Source organism: Sarcophilus harrisii, chromosome 2 (genome assembly GCF_902635505.1).
Source record: "Sarcophilus harrisii chromosome 2, mSarHar1.11, whole genome shotgun sequence".
Taxonomy (NCBI): domain Eukaryota; kingdom Metazoa; phylum Chordata; class Mammalia; order Dasyuromorphia; family Dasyuridae; genus Sarcophilus; species Sarcophilus harrisii.
In genome coordinates this window covers 247,306,332-247,322,563 of record NC_045427.1, presented here as the reverse complement: position 1 = coordinate 247,322,563, position 16,232 = coordinate 247,306,332, and the positions used below count along the sequence as shown (strand labels likewise).

The 16,232-nt window shown below is 48.8% G+C and overlaps 1 protein-coding gene across 5 annotated transcripts in view; it reads left to right on the top strand.

Annotated features, from left to right (window-relative positions):
- NSMF (NMDA receptor synaptonuclear signaling and neuronal migration factor) overlaps positions 1-16,232 on the top strand; it is a 34,871-nt gene that overhangs the window by 2,906 nt on the left and 15,733 nt on the right. Inside the window, exons 2-10 of one of the 5 annotated variants that reach the window (XM_031951882.1) lie at positions 432-493; positions 3,374-3,859; positions 6,566-6,641; positions 11,037-11,042; positions 11,518-11,586; positions 13,826-13,878; positions 14,468-14,557; positions 15,728-15,852; positions 16,098-16,181. In XM_031951882.1, coding sequence (XP_031807742.1) covers positions 432-493; positions 3,374-3,859; positions 6,566-6,641; positions 11,037-11,042; positions 11,518-11,586; positions 13,826-13,878; positions 14,468-14,557; positions 15,728-15,852; positions 16,098-16,181 — 1,051 coding nt within the window. The remainder of the gene's footprint in view (positions 1-431; positions 494-3,373; positions 3,860-6,565; positions 6,642-11,036; positions 11,043-11,517; positions 11,587-13,825; positions 13,879-14,467; positions 14,558-15,727; positions 15,853-16,097; positions 16,182-16,232) is intronic. The other 4 variants (XM_031951886.1, XM_031951884.1, XM_031951883.1 and 1 more) reach the window with 4 other exon arrangements.

Sequence of the window (16,232 nt, the reverse complement as noted above, 5' to 3'; positions counted from 1 at the left end):
CTGGGAGGACCCGTGATGCAGCTGAATGTGGGGTCATAGGACCTGAGTTCGAATCTCGGCTCTGTCACTTATTGCTTGTCTGACCTTAGGGGACAACCTGACTCTAATTTCTCAGCCTCACAGTGAGAGGGTTAGACTAGGTTATTGCCTAAGTTCCAATCTGTAGTCCTGGAAGGCTGTGATTCTAGACAGGTCAGGACTGAAAGGAAACTGGATTGGAAAAGAGCAGTCCAGGGTGGCGGGGCCACGCTTTCCCAGTGCTGGACTTTCTGATGAGTGCGTCTGGGATCCTGACCTTGGAGCAGGCTCAGTGGGAGGGAGAGATCCTGGCCCCCAGGAGCACGGGGAACGTCTTGGACCTGAGGAGTCCATTTCTGACCTTTGCTTCTCCTGTGCTCTGCCTCCTTCTCTTGGTGCCTCCTGCCCTCCAGAGCAGCCCGAGCGTTTGGGGAGTATCTGTCACAAAGTCACCCTGAGAACCGGAACGGCTCAGGTAAGTCTGCGGCCGGCGGGGCCGTGTTCAAGGGGTGTCCTAGGATGGCCCCGGACGCCAGGGCTGTGGAGAAGAAACAGCTGAGGGAGGGAGCAAGGGCTTCAAGTTCCTTCCACCTGAGGAGATGCTGCCATTATTCGCGAGGGTCTCAGCTCCTGACCTCCTTACCTGGCACCAGCCTCCCCAGCAAGAGGATCTGTGTGCCACAGCCATGTGTGTCCTCTTGCAGGGTCACCTCTCTGCCAGCATTCTCATTCGTGTGCCCGCCCCTCTTGGGAGGGTTTCCTTCCTACTCAAGCGATTCAGATTTCTGGGGAGAGGTCTAGAGCCTGAGGGCAAAGGCCCGAAGTTCAAGGTGGGGCCTGGATTCCTAGTGGCTCCCAGGGAGAAGCTGCATTGGGAGGGGGGACTCTGAAGTGCCAATCGCCATGGTGCCCACACTCCTGGGGCGTTGGCATGACAACGAGCCTCCTGGCACCCCCATAGGGTTGGCACTCCTGCCTGTAGGGACCAGGCTTTGGGCGGGGCAGCTGGGCCAAGAAACCGAGGAGGCATCTGTAGTGAAGGGAGAGAGCACAGGGGAGCTGGGAAGAAGGGTGAGTATGAGGGGGGGGGCCTGTTCCTGCTTCCTTTTTTCGTTCTCCAGCCCCTCACCACACACAGGCATGTAGGCCCAATACTGGATAGATTCTTCCAACTCCATAGACACAATGTCCAACAGACAGAGCTATAATGCGAGATGTACTCGGGCATAATACATGCAATGGCGCCTCAGCTTCCCACTTTCTCTGTGTGGGAAAGAAAAAGGAAGCTGAGGGAGGATTGGGAGAGAGACAGAGGGAGAGAGGGAAAGGCAGAAAGAGGAAGCGGGAGATATGGAGAGAAAGGCAGAGAAACAAAGAGACAAGGAGAGAGAATCAGAGGCAGAGAAACAGAGAACAAAAGGAAAGACAGAGAGAGAGGGAACAAGAGATAGAAAAAGGCAGAGACACAGAGGGAGAGAAACACAGAATCAGAGGCAGAGAAACAGAGCAAAAGGGAAAGACAGAGAGAGTGAGAGAGATGGAGAGAGAGAAAGGTAGAAAGAGACACAAAGAATCAGAGGCAGAGAGAGCAAAAGGGAAAGACAGAGAGTGAGAGAGATGGAAAGAGAGAAAGGTAGAGAGAGACATAAAGAATCAGAGGCAGAGAAACGGAGCAAAAGGGAAAGACAGAGAGAATGAGAGAGATGGAGAGAGAGAAAGGTAGAGACACAAAGAATCAGAGGCAGAGAAACAGCGCGATGGGAAAGACAGAAAGAGTGAAAGGCAGAGAGAGACACAAAGAATCAGAGGCAGAGAAAGAGAGAGCAAAAGGGAAGGATAAGGGGAACGAGAGAAAAAGGCAGAGAGAGACACAGAGGGAGAGAAAGAGAATTAGAGGCAGAGAAAACAGAATAAAGGGAAAGACAGAGAGAGGGGGAACAGAGACAGGGAGAAAGAAAAAAGCAGAGACAGAAACAAAGTTGATGTATATGTATAGACTTACATGGTTCTGGCTCCCACCCAGCAATGCCCTCCCTACCCTGAGTTAGTGTGATTAATCCTGAGTTAAGGATCTATCTTATTACTATTATATGGAAAGGGAAATGGAGGCAGGAGATCTCAGGGGTCCAGCATCTTCTAAAACTCTTTCTTTCTTCAGATAATGTCCCACTAGGGTGGGATATTTGTCTGAGGGAGCTTGTCACATCTTTCCTGCTTATATGTCCACTCTTGGCTGGGAACTATATTGTAGAACAGACACACTCTCACTTTAGGTGAATATCCTAAATTGGAGCTCTTCCCTTGTTTGAAACTTATAGAACCAAATCCAGGTTGTTCAAAGCTGCACTGCCCCTTCTTTCCCTCCATAACTAAGTAATGGGTCAAAGAGCAATTCAGAATGCTGGGAATTTATTTACTGCTGTGAATATCCAAATTTTACTCTGTGCTCATAATTTTGGATGAAAACTAGTTTCTAATGTCCCCTTTACACCTCCTAAACATCCCTGCCTCCTCCAAAAAGGAAGTAACATTCTCTGGATAGCTTGTCCTAAGCTCTCATGTATTGATGTTAACTCCTGAGACATGTAGAGTAGGACTTCATTTTCTGAATTCTCATTCCTGCTTCTAATGATCTTATTTTTTTCCATTAGATCAAGCTTACTTGCTTTCACTTTCCAGTCCAGTAGAATGAATGTATTTGCTCTTGGGAGCCTCTTATCCTTTTTCTAATTTGCTATTTCTAATCTGGCATGGGAAAGACATTAAATGTGTTAGAACTAAATGTAAACTAAGAGTAAATAGACTCCGTTTGAGAGTGCCCTTTGGAAGATTTGCTCAGATTCCCTTTCTGGTTCTCAGCAAGTTTCCAGACAAAGGAGGCTGACAAATAGTTGAATTTCAGATAGACCGGGGCTCCCTGTTCCTTCAGACAGATTTTGTGTGACTGGGGAAAGAGATTGTAGCGATTGAAGGAGTCTGGCCCTGGCATAGGGAAGAATGTCAACTCAAGGTTTAGAGTAACTTGTTTTATATAAATACAATGTATGTACGTATATATACACACATATATACACATAGATAGATAGTTGCATTTTTCATAAAACTGGTTCCCTTTGTGTAATCTTCTGTACTTTACTCATTTTACACACTGAAACATGTTGTTCTGAGAGGGATTCCCTAGGTTTCACTAGCCTGCCGAAGGGAGGCTGTGACACAAAGGTGGCCAAGATCCCTTGGTCTTCCTTCCGGCCGATGGCAGGACCAGGCCATGGAGTCTCCCATAAGAGGGCAGAGCTCTGGCTGACGGTGCTGGCGCTCTCCAGTGCCCTCACCTTCCCGCCGGCCTCTCTTTCAGATCACCTGTTGGCTGATGCTTTTGCTGGCCAGGACGAGTCTCCCGAGATGCAGCCCGCTTCCCAGAACAAGCGCCGCCTCTCTCTCATCTCCGACGGCCGCTATGAGGGGGGCTTCTTGGAGGAGGCAGCCCGGGAAAAGGCAGCGACCGAGGGCCCTAAGCCCAGGGTCTACACCATTTCTGGGGAGCCTCCCCTATTGTCTGACCCTGAGGCAGAGGGCATCGAGCTGTCAGTCATGAAGGGCCGCCATCGGGAGGAGCACCACCAGAGCCAGCCCTTGCAGGGCTCGGGCAGCAGCGAGAGTGTTGGCCGGCCCTGCAAGAGCTGGGCTGGCAGCCGCCAGGGCTCCAAGGAGTGCCCCGGCTGCTCCCAGCTGGCCCCAGCCCCCTCCCAGCAGTCTTTTGAGATGGACCAGCACCCGGCCCCTGAGCCCTCGGGCCGACGCAAGAAGCTGGAGCGGATGCACAGCATCGACCGTGTGTCTGGTGAGTTGGGCCCTCCCCCAGCCCGCCCCCCCCTCCCCCAGCCAGGGCTCTGGGGGCTCTCCCAGTGAGCCACCTCAGCCGGTGAGGCAGGAGGGAGGGGCTGTCTCCCTCCTCCTCGGCTAACCAGGAAGTGCTCACGGCCCACGTGCTGGGGCCCTTCTGAGGCCTGAGAGAGCGTGCACCTGGGGAGGCTGCGGCAGAGGCCGGCAGCATGGGAAAGGGCCTGGGGCCCCGAGGAGCCCCCTGTGGAACACAGCCAGCAGATGCTCCTCTCAAGGCAGCGCCCATTCCTCACTTGTCACTGAGTCTTTCTTGACATTGAGCCTCACTTAGACCCTTGGCCACTGATCCCATTTCTACCTTCTGGGGCCACAAAAGACGTCTGACTCTCCCCCATGCGTGTCCCTCCCCATGCGTATCCCTCCCCCATGCGTGACCCTCCCCCATGAGTGTCCCCCCCCCCATGTGTTTCCCTCCTTGGGGTCCTTCAGATCAGCCTCTGCTGACAGCCTTCTCTTCTCTGGGCCGTGGCTCCCAAGGCCTTCCAGCCACCCCTCACAGCGTAAGCTGGAGCTTTCCACCACCCTGCTCACCCCTGGGATGCCTTCCCCGGCCTTTGGTCCCCAGACCCACAGCGCTCCAGACGAGGTCTGGGGACCAAAAGCCAGGCGAATTTCCCCTCCCTGCTCCTGGCAGCTGCTCCTTTGAACACAGTCCCCATTGCCCTGCTGACTCACAATGAGCTTGCAGTCCACTAAAATCTCGATCTTTTTTTCAGAACAAATTCTGTTTAACCAGACTTCTTTCGCATTACTCAGGGGAAGGTGCTTTTTGTTTTTTTCATATTCAAGTACAAGGCTCTACATTTCTGCCATCTTACTAGATTCAGCCCAATGCTCTTCTCGTCTATCCGGATCCTTTTAGATGTGGGCTCTGCCATCAAGGGTATTAGCTCTTCCTCTCAGCTTTGTGTTATCAGAAAAAAGGTACTCCTTCCTTCTTGCCCTAAGGTGCTGGAGGAAGAGGAGGCAGATGTTTCAGGGAGCTCAAGGCTTGGCAAAGAGGTGGGGGGGGGGGAACAGGAGAAGGGGGGACCTCGGTGTAGGGAGTAGACATGGCTAGGTTTGGCAAGAGAACACTTCATGTGAAAAAGAGCACGGGGTCCTAATGGACCCCAAACTTCAAGTGAACAAGTTGGCAACCAAGAGAGCTTTGATCCTGGGTCTCATTTAAAGAGGCCTGGGATCCAGAGTGAGGGGGTGATCACCCTGCTGGGTATTATCTTGACCAGTCCATATCCGTCACAGTGTCCTCCTTTGGATTACCCCATTTTAGGAAGAGCATCCTTTAATTCAAGATCAGTCAGAAGAGGGTGGAAAGACCTGAATTCATGCCAAATGAGAATAATTTGAAGGAACTAGGCACATTTAACTGAGGGAAGAGAAGAATTGGTAGGAGGCATGAGAACTGTCTTCAAAGCTGCCCCCTATCAGAGAGATGTCTCTCCCTTTCCAGCAGTTCTGACTGATGTCAGGGGCAAAGCTAGGAGGAAGGGTGGAAGTTATGAGTTTGAACTTAACATAAGGAAAGGCTCCCTAACAAAGCAATTCAAAAGTGATGTTGGCTCTCTTGGAGGTGATAGGAACCCATCACTTGAGATCTTCCAGCAAAGATTAACATTTCCATTTATGTGGTATGTTGTAAGGAGAATTATTTTTAAGGTATGGATAGATTTGTTTTTTTCTCTAGTAAATAGTATTTTTTCCAATTACACATAAAGACAATTTTTAACATTCATTTTTATATATAATTTGGAGTTCCAAATTTTCTCCCTTCCTCTTTCTCCTTACCGCTCCCTAAGACGGTAAGTAACTTGATATAGGTTATATATATGCAATCATGTAAAGCATATTTCCATATTAGTCATGTTGTGAAAGAAAAAAACAGAACAAGGAGAAATCTATGGGGAAAAAAAGTAAAAATAGTATATGTTTTGAGCTGCTTTCAGATGCCATCCATTTTTTCTCTGGATGTGGACAGCATTTTCCAACTTGAGTCTTTTGGACTTGTCTTGTAGTATGGATGGATTTAGATGGTCACAGTAATCCCTTCCAACTTAGAAACTATGAATATGCAAAACGGTTTTATTTCCAGCTTTTCCACTTGCCAGCTTTTGCCTTGAGGCAAGAAACTTCTCTCATGGCCTGTTTAAATGATGGTAGCCACACAGGCAGGACAGGGCTTTGGGGCCCAGAGCTCGGATACTCAGAGTACTCCCTGGCCAAGAGAAGAGAATCCTGTATTTGGGATTTAGAAGTTTAATGGGCACCTTGGTGGGAATAGGATGCCAGCCCAGCCCAAGATCTCTGGCCTTCGTTATTGTAGAGAAATACTAGAAATCTGGCCTGGCTGAAGGGCTTCATGAGATCCCATGAGGAGAGATATCCTAGCCTTATTAAGTCGGGCTTCTTTCTCAGTTGGAGGTTGTCTTGGAACTTTGGACTTTTAAAAATTCTCAATCTCCACTTGTATCAATCCCTCTTCCCCTCCTTCCCCTTCCCCCACATATACCACACACATCCCAGTAAAGAAACCTTTCCTTGAATAAATAAGTACAGCCAAGAAAAACAATTCAGTGTGTTGACTCTGTCTGAAAATCCATCTTATTCAGTCTGTCACCTTTCTGTATCCTCGTGTCTTTTCCAGATGAGGTCCCGGTCCGCACCTGGTTCCCCAAGGAGAATCTCTTCAGTTTCCAGACTGCAACAACCACTATGCAAGCGTGAGTCACCTATGTGATGCTCTGTGATGTGTCTGTGTGTCTGAGAATGAGTCACATGCCTGAGTTCTGCATCTTTGTTTCTCTGTATGTACGTGTGTGTGTAAGTATATGTGTGCACCTTTTTTATGACAGTGGGTATCTATGTTGGGGGTGTATGTGAGGGATAGGCAGCTAGAGTACTAGGCCTGCAGTCAGGAAGACCTGAGTTAAAATCAGACTGATTAGCTATAGGAACCTAGGCAAATCACTTAAATTTCTGCTTCCTTAATTTTCTCATCTGTAAAATGGGGATAGTGTTGTAAGGATCAAATGAGATATTTGTAAATTCCTGGCACATAGTAAGCACTCTATAAATGTCAGTTGTTATTTTTTTCTAGTTCTTAGATACACTTCCAACTTTTTGGGGTTATCATTTCTCCAATCCTTAGCTGTCAATCAGAACTGATAAAGAAAACCTGTGCTCTTAGTTTTTCTCCTTTCACTTTGTTATAAATCTTCTTTGATACCTGATCCCATCTTAAGACCCTCTGGATCTTCCCGTCCCCTGAGGCTCCCTGGCTTCCAGGGCTCTGAGATTAATTAATCAATAAGCATTTATTAAATGCCCACTGTATGCCAGACATTAGGCTAGGCACTGAGGATACAAGAGCAATGAGTTAGACAACCCTCCTCTCAACCATAGACAGTTGAGTGGCAAAGTGCTAGGTCTGGAGTCAGGAAACTCGGATTTCAAATTCAACCTCACAGATATTTCCTAGCTGTGACACTAGGAAAATCATTTAGCCTCTTTGTTTGCCTCAGTATCTTTTGTGAGGATCAAATGAGATAATATTTGTAAAGCATATATTGTATGGCCCGACACATAGGAGGCATTATATAAGTCCTAGCTATTCTTGTGAAGAATGTTATATTTAAATGCTAGAGGTAAAAATATATAAATAAGTTTATACAGAATAAATACTAAGTGTTTCAGTACAAGGGAGCTTGAAAAGAGGGCACTCCCAATTGGCAGGGATCAGAAAAGGTTCTATGAAGAAGATAGTATTTAGAACCTAGAAGAGTAGGGTTCCAGGAGGCAGAGGCAAGAAGGTAGGTCATGGGCAGTGCAGAGTTCTGGAAATGGACTATTGTTTGTGAATAAAAGCAAGAAGCCCAACAAGACTGGGTTTCAGGATGTGCTTAATAAGCCTGGAAAGATAGGTTAAATTTGGACTGTAAAAAATAAACAGAAGAATTTGTTTTATCTAAGAGGCAATAGGGAGCCACAGAAGTTCATTGAGTAAGAAAGTGGCATCTTTAGATTTGTATTAAGAAAAAATTACAGCGAGTAGGATAGACTGCATTGGTGAGAACTTGAGGTAAAGGATGCAATCAAGAATCTATCAAAACATTGCAGGCAAGAAGTAATACAGCTCTAGGAACAGCTAGATGGGGCAATGAATAGAGAATTAGCCCTGAAGTCAGGAGGACCTGAATTCAAATCTGGCCTCGACCACTTAATACTTCCTAGCTGTGAGACCCTGGACATTAACCCCAATTGCCTCAGCAAAAAAAAAAGAAAAGAAAAGAAAAAGAAAGAAAGAAAGAAATAATATAGCACTAAGCTAAAGTGGTGAATTGTAGAAACAAAGAGCAGATTGTATAATTTGATTGTGATTATGAATGTGTTCTCCTATTGTAAACTTCAAAGAACAAGCTTACTGAAATAGATCTAATTTAAATCTAAAATTTTAAATTTTTTAAATTGTTTTCAAAATGTCTATTTTGAATTAAAGCTACATATTTTCCTATTGAAAAAAGAAAATAAACAAAGAGCAGGAGTCAAATGCTGTCAAAGATACTATCTGTGAAGGTATCCCTAATAGCTGTCCCCTTCTGCGCTGTCTTAGCAACCATTCCCCCCTTTCCCTCCTGTTTCCCACATCTTACTATGCACCTTTCAGATCACCCAAGGATGTTTTCTGGAATTTATTCATAAGAAAAATTTGAAAATTGTCAGTGGGAAAAAGATTGTTGGTGGGGAGAGATGCCTGTGCAAAAGAAATGGCCTCTTTTCCATCAGGAGGTTTAGGAGAGTAGAGGAGGGGTTAGGTGTAAATTTCTTGAGCTCATCTTAGGGGTTCTCTGAATCCATATTGGTCATCCAGATTCTCTTCAGACTGGGCCTAAGTAACTCATGGCTCCAAATGGGAATAGTCATCCTTCCCAGAGATTAGATAGAGATGTGCATCCTAGAGCCAGACTGAGCTCATTGGTCTCTTCGACACTTCTCGATCCACATTTCCACCTAATGACCAACTCTCTCTCTCTCGCTGGCTTCTCTTCCCCCAACTAAAGAGGGGTTTCTTTCCTCCCACTAAGAAATCAAATTTAACCCTAACTACAGGGATAAAAGCAGTGCCGTGTGTGTGGGGTGTGTGTGTGTGTGTGTGTGTTGAGGGATGGGGTTGAAGAGGAAATCAGTCTGCATATCTCTGTATATTGATCTGATTGCCTAACTTTCCCACTGCATGTTTGTCTACAGGTTGGTCTGATTTTGTCTGCCTGGGTGTCTCTGTCAGATTGCATTCATTATCTATGTGCATCTGACTACATTTCCACCTGAATGTTATCTGACTTTGGGTCTATACGTGTGCATATGGGATTGCATGTCAGTGGGTACCTCACTGTTTGTGGGGTTACATGTATCCGTCCTTACTTAACTGTGTGTATCTAACTGTGAATGTCTGGGTGTCTTGCTTCTACTTATACCTCTGTGCATTTGGTTCTATGGATCCATGTGATAGATATCCATGTATGTCCACGTTTGTGTCTAACAGGTACAGATTAAACTATGAATAAGTGCCATGTATCTGAATGTATTTGTGTATAAAACTACTGTTCAGTGTTTGCATGTCTGCTTGTTGCAGTCTGTACTTGTCTGTGTGTGTACCTGTGTATGTGTATCAGTTTACCTATTTGTAAACACCGCCTGTGAGTATTAGGGGCCTCTATGTATCTACCTGGGCATAATTGTGCTGGCCCTGGTCTACCATTTCCATCCTGCCCCCTAGAGACCTTCTCTAACTGCCAAGTATCCTACACACTAGAGCATCATCTCTATCAACGATATCATCAGTCAGATTTACAGCTGGGAGGGGGCTCAAAGACTGTCTAATACAGACCTCCAGGCGTGGGCAGATGTTGCTTCTCCTATGCCCATGACAGGAGGCCCTCTCTACAAACATCTCCTAGATGAGGAGCTCACTACCCTCTGAAGCAATAAACTATCCCTTTGCTGCTGGCAGTTATGAAAGCCCTCAATCTCCTTGTTAATAGACAACAGATGGTTTCAGAAAAACCTGTTTCTTAGTTGGATTTCTATAAATCAAATACCGCCTTAAATACATTGGAGCAATTTGGTGTGTAAAGTATCCTGCAGAGAATTCATTTGGAATCTTGTTAATTATCACCTTCTAATTTATCTTTGGTCTAACTCCACATTTTTTTTCTCACCTGGAATGGCCACAAGTGAGGCACACCAGTCTCTCCTTGGCCACCTTTTTTCCAGACCAAAGGTCAGCTCTGTGTAGTCCCTCCCTGTGGGTATTGGTCCCAGGGCGAGAGCCCACAGTGAGCTCAGAAATAAGGAATCGTTCAGAGGATCGATGCCTCTAGCAATGAATTTTGCCTTTCTAAGTGCCATTGGTACTCCATTGCTGGCTAAGAGTTAGCTTACAAGCCTTTAGGGTGCAAACATCCTGTATCCTTTTAAAAATGTCACCCAGCAGCAAGGCTCTAGGGAGTAGAGACAGAGGGATTTAGCAATTTGATCTAACAAATAGGTTTCATGCGCCTACTGTATGTTAGGCAGTAGAAGTGCAATGATAAAAATAACAAAAGGGAGTTGTACTGGGAGAGGGGAGAGGACTGGTCTATTGCACATCCACAGACAAGCATCATTAGAGAGGCATGATGGAGGCAAAGGAGCTCTCTGGACAAAGTGCTCTAGAAATGTGGGGAGGGAGAGGCAGATCTCATGCACGGAAAGCAGGTGGCTACATGAAAGCACCCATGCCGTGAAATAGCAATGTTGGCCTGGTCGCTGCCATCTAGACCCTTCCCTGTATATGGGCCAGCCCCTGACAGACCTGAAATGAGTGCTTGCCATGCCCTTGGGACCTCTGCCCCTCTGTTTCCTCTGAGGGCAGAGTCTTAGAATTTGGGTACCCCAAAGGGACCAGGGATGCCCACCATCCCTGCCCTTTCCCAGCTGTGGTAAGCTTTGCTATTGCAAGTGAAGGGTCTGTGGCTCAGGAGGAGAAGTGGAGGACCGGACTGGCCTGGCACTGTCGTAACAACCACTAACCACCTCTTCTCTTTCATCTCTCCCTTCCTGCTCACCTGTGGCTCCAGCATCTCGTAAGTAGATACATCTCCCTTTGTGTGTCGTAAGCGTCTCTGATGCCTCTTGGTGGTTCCTCGCGTTCCTGGGGAAACCACTTTTGCCTCTCCACAGCTTGGGCTGACCAGGCTGTCTTTAGTGGAGTTTGGGGGCTGGGCCCTGAGATCAGGCGTCCCTGAAGGGGTGGTGTGGTGGAAGGGACCAGGAGTCCCCCCCACACAGTACAAGGCCCCGCTGGGGGATGGATAGACAGGCTGCTAGATGGGGGGCAGGCTCAGCGGCAGGAGGAGCTGGGAGCCCCCTTTTCTGCTTTCCCCAAGTTCCTAGTCGCTCTCCCATGTGCTGTGCAGACAGTTCCTCGCCTTTGCTCTGGCCTGCACTTGTCCCCTTTACCTCTTGTCGTCCACTTTGCTGGGAATATGTGCCTCTGTCTGTGTGCTGTTCCGCGTGCTGGGCGACCCAGGGGGTTAATGACATGCCGTGGTTTCTCAGGGTGTTCAGGGGCTACGCTGAGAGGAAGCGCCGGAAACGAGAGAATGATTCCGCAGCCGTAATCCAGAGGTAGGGCCTGGCAGCTACAGCCAGCCCATGGTGTCCACCCCTGTCCAGAGTCTTGTCTCCTGTCTGTGCTGTGGTCATGAGGGAGACAGGCAGGCCTAATGGAGTGGGGAGGATGGGGGCTGGCTACAAAGTCCTCTTTGACCACGCTCTGCCTTGGGAGCACCTTGGTCGGTTGGTCAAAAAGTTCACAGTAGCACTTTACAAAGATTCAGGATATTGGGGGGGGGGAGGGCAGAAAGATGTCAGTGGCTAACAGGGACTAACTCCATAACCCCAGGGAGACGATGATAACCAGGGAAATATATAAAGAGCCGGAAGAAAAGGGCTGTCGAGGACCTCCTATCAGTATCTCCACAAGGTTCCCCTCCTGAACCCCTGGATCGTGACTGGACAGACATTTTCTATTCCCAGACAGAAGCACTTCTAGGGAGTAGCAGGATCTCTCAGGTCTTCTGCAGGGACCCAAAGCCATGTCTTAGGGAGGGCCTTTCTCTGTAGAAAATACAGACTCCAGGTTATCCTTCAGCCTGAGCAACATCAACTTGCAGACTAGCTACCCAGCTGCCCAGCTATCTTGGTTTCTTTTACTTAGAGACAGATCATTAATGACTAGGGAAAAACAATTCTAGGATCTCCTTGGAATTTGATTAGGATAAACACAACCGATTAGGACTACTGCCTTTGTGGCCCCAAGTGGCTAGAAAACTCAAAGCTTCAACATGGGCTTGAGCTAGTATAACCACATGGTTCCTCATTCCTTGGTATGCATTCATGTGCTATTATGTGTGATTTGAGAGGAAACTAGAACTTCCTAAATAGTGGTCCAGTAGTAGGAGTAGGGAGAATTTCAAGGTCTCTCTCTGAGGGACTAATACCTAAGAGGTGGATCATATAAATTTGAGCTATGACCCACATTCATATATATATATATATATATATATATGAAAATTTACATATATCTTAAGAGAGAGGTAAAGAATATGGCTGACACAGTGGATTCCTCTCCCTAGATGAGGAACTTAGCTTTTAAAACATCATTTCTCCTGCTCTCCCCTACTCCCACTCCCAAAGAGCACAAGAGTAATTCTGACTTTTCCTTCTGAGTATCTCTGGCCATTTCTACTGCCCAATCTGGGGAGCAAGCCAGTTCCAAGCCTGACAATGAGCACAAAGACATGGGGCCTTCAAATGCCCCATCCCCTACTGCCTTAGTCATTTGTCAGTCTCTCTTTAACTAAATCTACCCAGTCCTGCTCTTGGAAACTCAGAACGCAGATTTCACAGAGAGAGATCTGTAGAATTAGGCAGAGTCAGGCGAGGGTCACAGTTGCTACACAATATAGGGGAAGTGGAAGTGAGCTCCGTGGAGGATATCCGTAACCTGAGGAAGAATTAAGATCTGAATTCACCAAAAGGAAAAGGAAGGCATTTCAGGAAGCCAGGATGGGGGCCGGGGAGTTAGGAGTTGACTTTTTCAAGGGCCAGCAAGAGTCCAAAGGGAAGTAAAGTGAGAGAAGACCAGCTAGGTAAAGCCCCATCTACCTTGTGGAGAGCCTGGAATTCTGGAACAGTGATCTTGTGAACACTATACAGCCACTAAAGGTTTTAAGAAAGGGGGAGATATTAGATAATTCTGACAGTGACTTAAGAGGGACTGGAGAGGGTAGAGGTTGGAGACATGGTCTAGATGGCCACGTGGGGGATGCTATAATAATAGAGGAATCTAGAGAGTATGGTGAAGGGATGGATGTTAGAAAAGGGAAGAATCTCAGAGAATGCTGGGGTTTTGAGCCGGGGTGATTGGGAATGGGAGGAATTAGGGATGGGTCAGGGACCACTGATAGGAACAGGCACATCTGAAGGAGGAGGTTCGTTTGGGAAGAAAAAGGATGAGTTCAACATTAGATTGTGTGCGTGCTGTCACCCACCATCAGCTCTGTGGTTCAACACGCTTTGGCTAGTTGTTCCCCCATCCTGTGTCATGGCTCCCCTTGTTTTCCTCCCCGGGGCTCCTAGAAATGTTTGGTGGACAGATTAACAGAGGGATTGCACAGGCAGACTGATGGCCACGTGGGTGGTCAGACAGGCGAATGGATGACAGATGGACAGATGGCTTCAGTCGGGCCATGGAGTTTGGGCAAACCCCATCCCACCCCACCCCAGCCCCTGTTGTTCTAAGACCCCTGTCACCGAACTTCCCCCCTTATGGCACCCTGGTTTCTGCTTCTCCTTCTGCCAGGAATTTCCGGAAGCATCTGCGAATGGTGGGCAGCCGGCGTGTGAAAGCCCAAAGTAAGGCCGGGAGAGGGGGCCAGTGGGGATGGCATTCCTAAGATGGAGGTCAGCCTCCCCTCAACACCCCGACAGACAACCGCTGGTTGGGGGTGGGGGGAGGCCACTGCCACCTGCTGACGAAGCCTGGCTTGCCTGGATAAACATGCTTTGCATGCTGCTTGCTGACAGACTAGCCAGGCAGTGAGTGCCACCCCCGGCCCAGGGGCACACGGGGCTCAGACCTGGAGGGCCAACCCTGGAGAGGAAGCAAAGGGAGCCAAGGCCCTAACTGGATAGCTCAGCCCTCCGAGACCATGCTGCTTCCAAGGCTGTTAGCTCCCACCCCACCCCTGCATCCCCAGGAACAGACACAGCCCAGGATTTCGAAGCCATCTTAATGAAGTGCACAGGTCTCGGTGGTTGAGACCCAGAACCCAGAAATCAAGACAGTGGCCCCAAGAAGGACTAGGTTTGACTCTGGGACCTGAAGAGCCCCGGCCCCCCGGGGGCCAGGCTTCCACCCAGACACTGCCCAAAGCCAAGTGCACTGCCTACATGAGGCCTCCGCTCTGCTCCTGCTAATCCCCCCATTTTGCTTCCACTGCAGCTTTTGCTGAGCGTCGAGAGCGGAGCTTCAGCCGGTCCTGGAGCGACCCCACCCCCATCAAAACCGACTCCTTCCACGACTCCCGAGACAGTAGGTTCCAGGCTCTAGACCCCTGACAGGACAGACAGTAACCATCAGATGAGACCTGCCCACTTTCCCTCATTCTAAAGTACATGGGTGCAGAGAGAGGGAAAGAGAATGAAAGAGAAGTGTGAGGGGGAGAGAAGAACAGAGAGAGACAGCAAGAAGGACAAGGTGAGAGAGGGAAGGGAAAGGCGGGAAGAGAGCACAGGGACAAGATGGAGCAGCAGAAACAAAAAGCCACTTTGGAACTTCCCGCCACTTGTGCAGAACTGATGGCGCACCCCTTTCCTGTTCCTCCTTCCTTAACTGCTGGGAATCCTCTTCTACCTCCCACCTACCCATCCTTGCCCTGGAAGAAGTCAAGGAAAGGTCTTTGCCCCCTGCCTTCAGGGTTGACTCCGGCCGCGAAGCCCTTAACCTGAAAAGCAGCAGGCCTTCTCTGTCCACAAAGCCCCTTGCTCCCAGCCCTCCTACCCACCCCCACTAAGCAACAATGGGGGGATATTTCCCTTGAGCGGGGGGATGGCCAAGCTGAGCTGGGCAGGGGCTAAGCCGCTGCTGGGTGGGGTGGGGCTGCTATGCGGGGGCTGGGGCTAGGAAATTCACCATCATCTCACGCCAATGCTGCTTCCCCCAGCCCCTGGGGGTCTGCAGGTTGCAGGGTTGATTGACACGAAACAGGGCTAACCCAAGCAGACCGGCCTTGAAGCTGTGGACACACACCCAGCATGAGACTAGGGGACACATTTGACTCTCCTGGGCTGTACAAAACTGTGTTACAGTAGGGAGGGATCCTAGGAGTGGGAAGGCTAGGCTCTAGGCCCCACTCTGCCAATGACCGACTTTGGGATGTAGCAAATGACTTCCTTCCCTGGGCCTGTTTCTCAAAGTTTGCTTAGATGATCTCTAAGGGCCCTTCAGACTGTAATGCTCTAGAGTTCTGAAGAATGTGGTTCCTGTTTCCCCATCTGTAGAAGGGAGACATACTGCACCCCCCCCCCAGTTGCCCCTTGTGGGGGTGGGAATGTGATAAATCAGATGCAAGCCCAAATTGAGAACACTGTCATGGTTTCTAACACGCGTTCCAACCCAGTTTGGGGACAGGCCTCACCCCACCCCCACCCTCAGAAGGGCCAGCATCTCGGAGCTGGTTTGACCATGTCCTTTCCCCCCGAGGCCATGATCTCCAGAACTCCTGCTGCACTCTGGATGAGGACCTCGAAGACCTGGACTGGGAGGCTGAGAAAGAACAGGAAGCTGTGGCATGTGATTTTGAGGACTTCATCCCTCCCAAGGTCATGGTGAGGCCCTAGATGTCCTGGCCCTGGCCCAGTGTCCCCTGGCAGCTCCCTGGGACTTAGAACGAGGGCCCCGCTCCAGCCCCCACCGAAGAGAGGCTTTGGCCCAGTTTGTGATCTCTCCAGCCAGCTTCCAGAGGGAGAGGGGGAGGGAGGTGGTGATCTGGTCATAAAGCTTCACCTCTCTCTGTGGGACACCTTCTCTCTAGCGGCTTGGTCACTCCAACTGCTCTTCTCTTGCTCCTCAGCTCATATCCTCCAAGGTTCCCAAAGCTGAGTATATCCCAACCATCATCCGCAGGGACGACCCGTCCATCATCCCCATCCTCTATGTGAGTATTTACTCCCTGCTCTCCACAGTATTGCCATAATCCTTCAGTTCT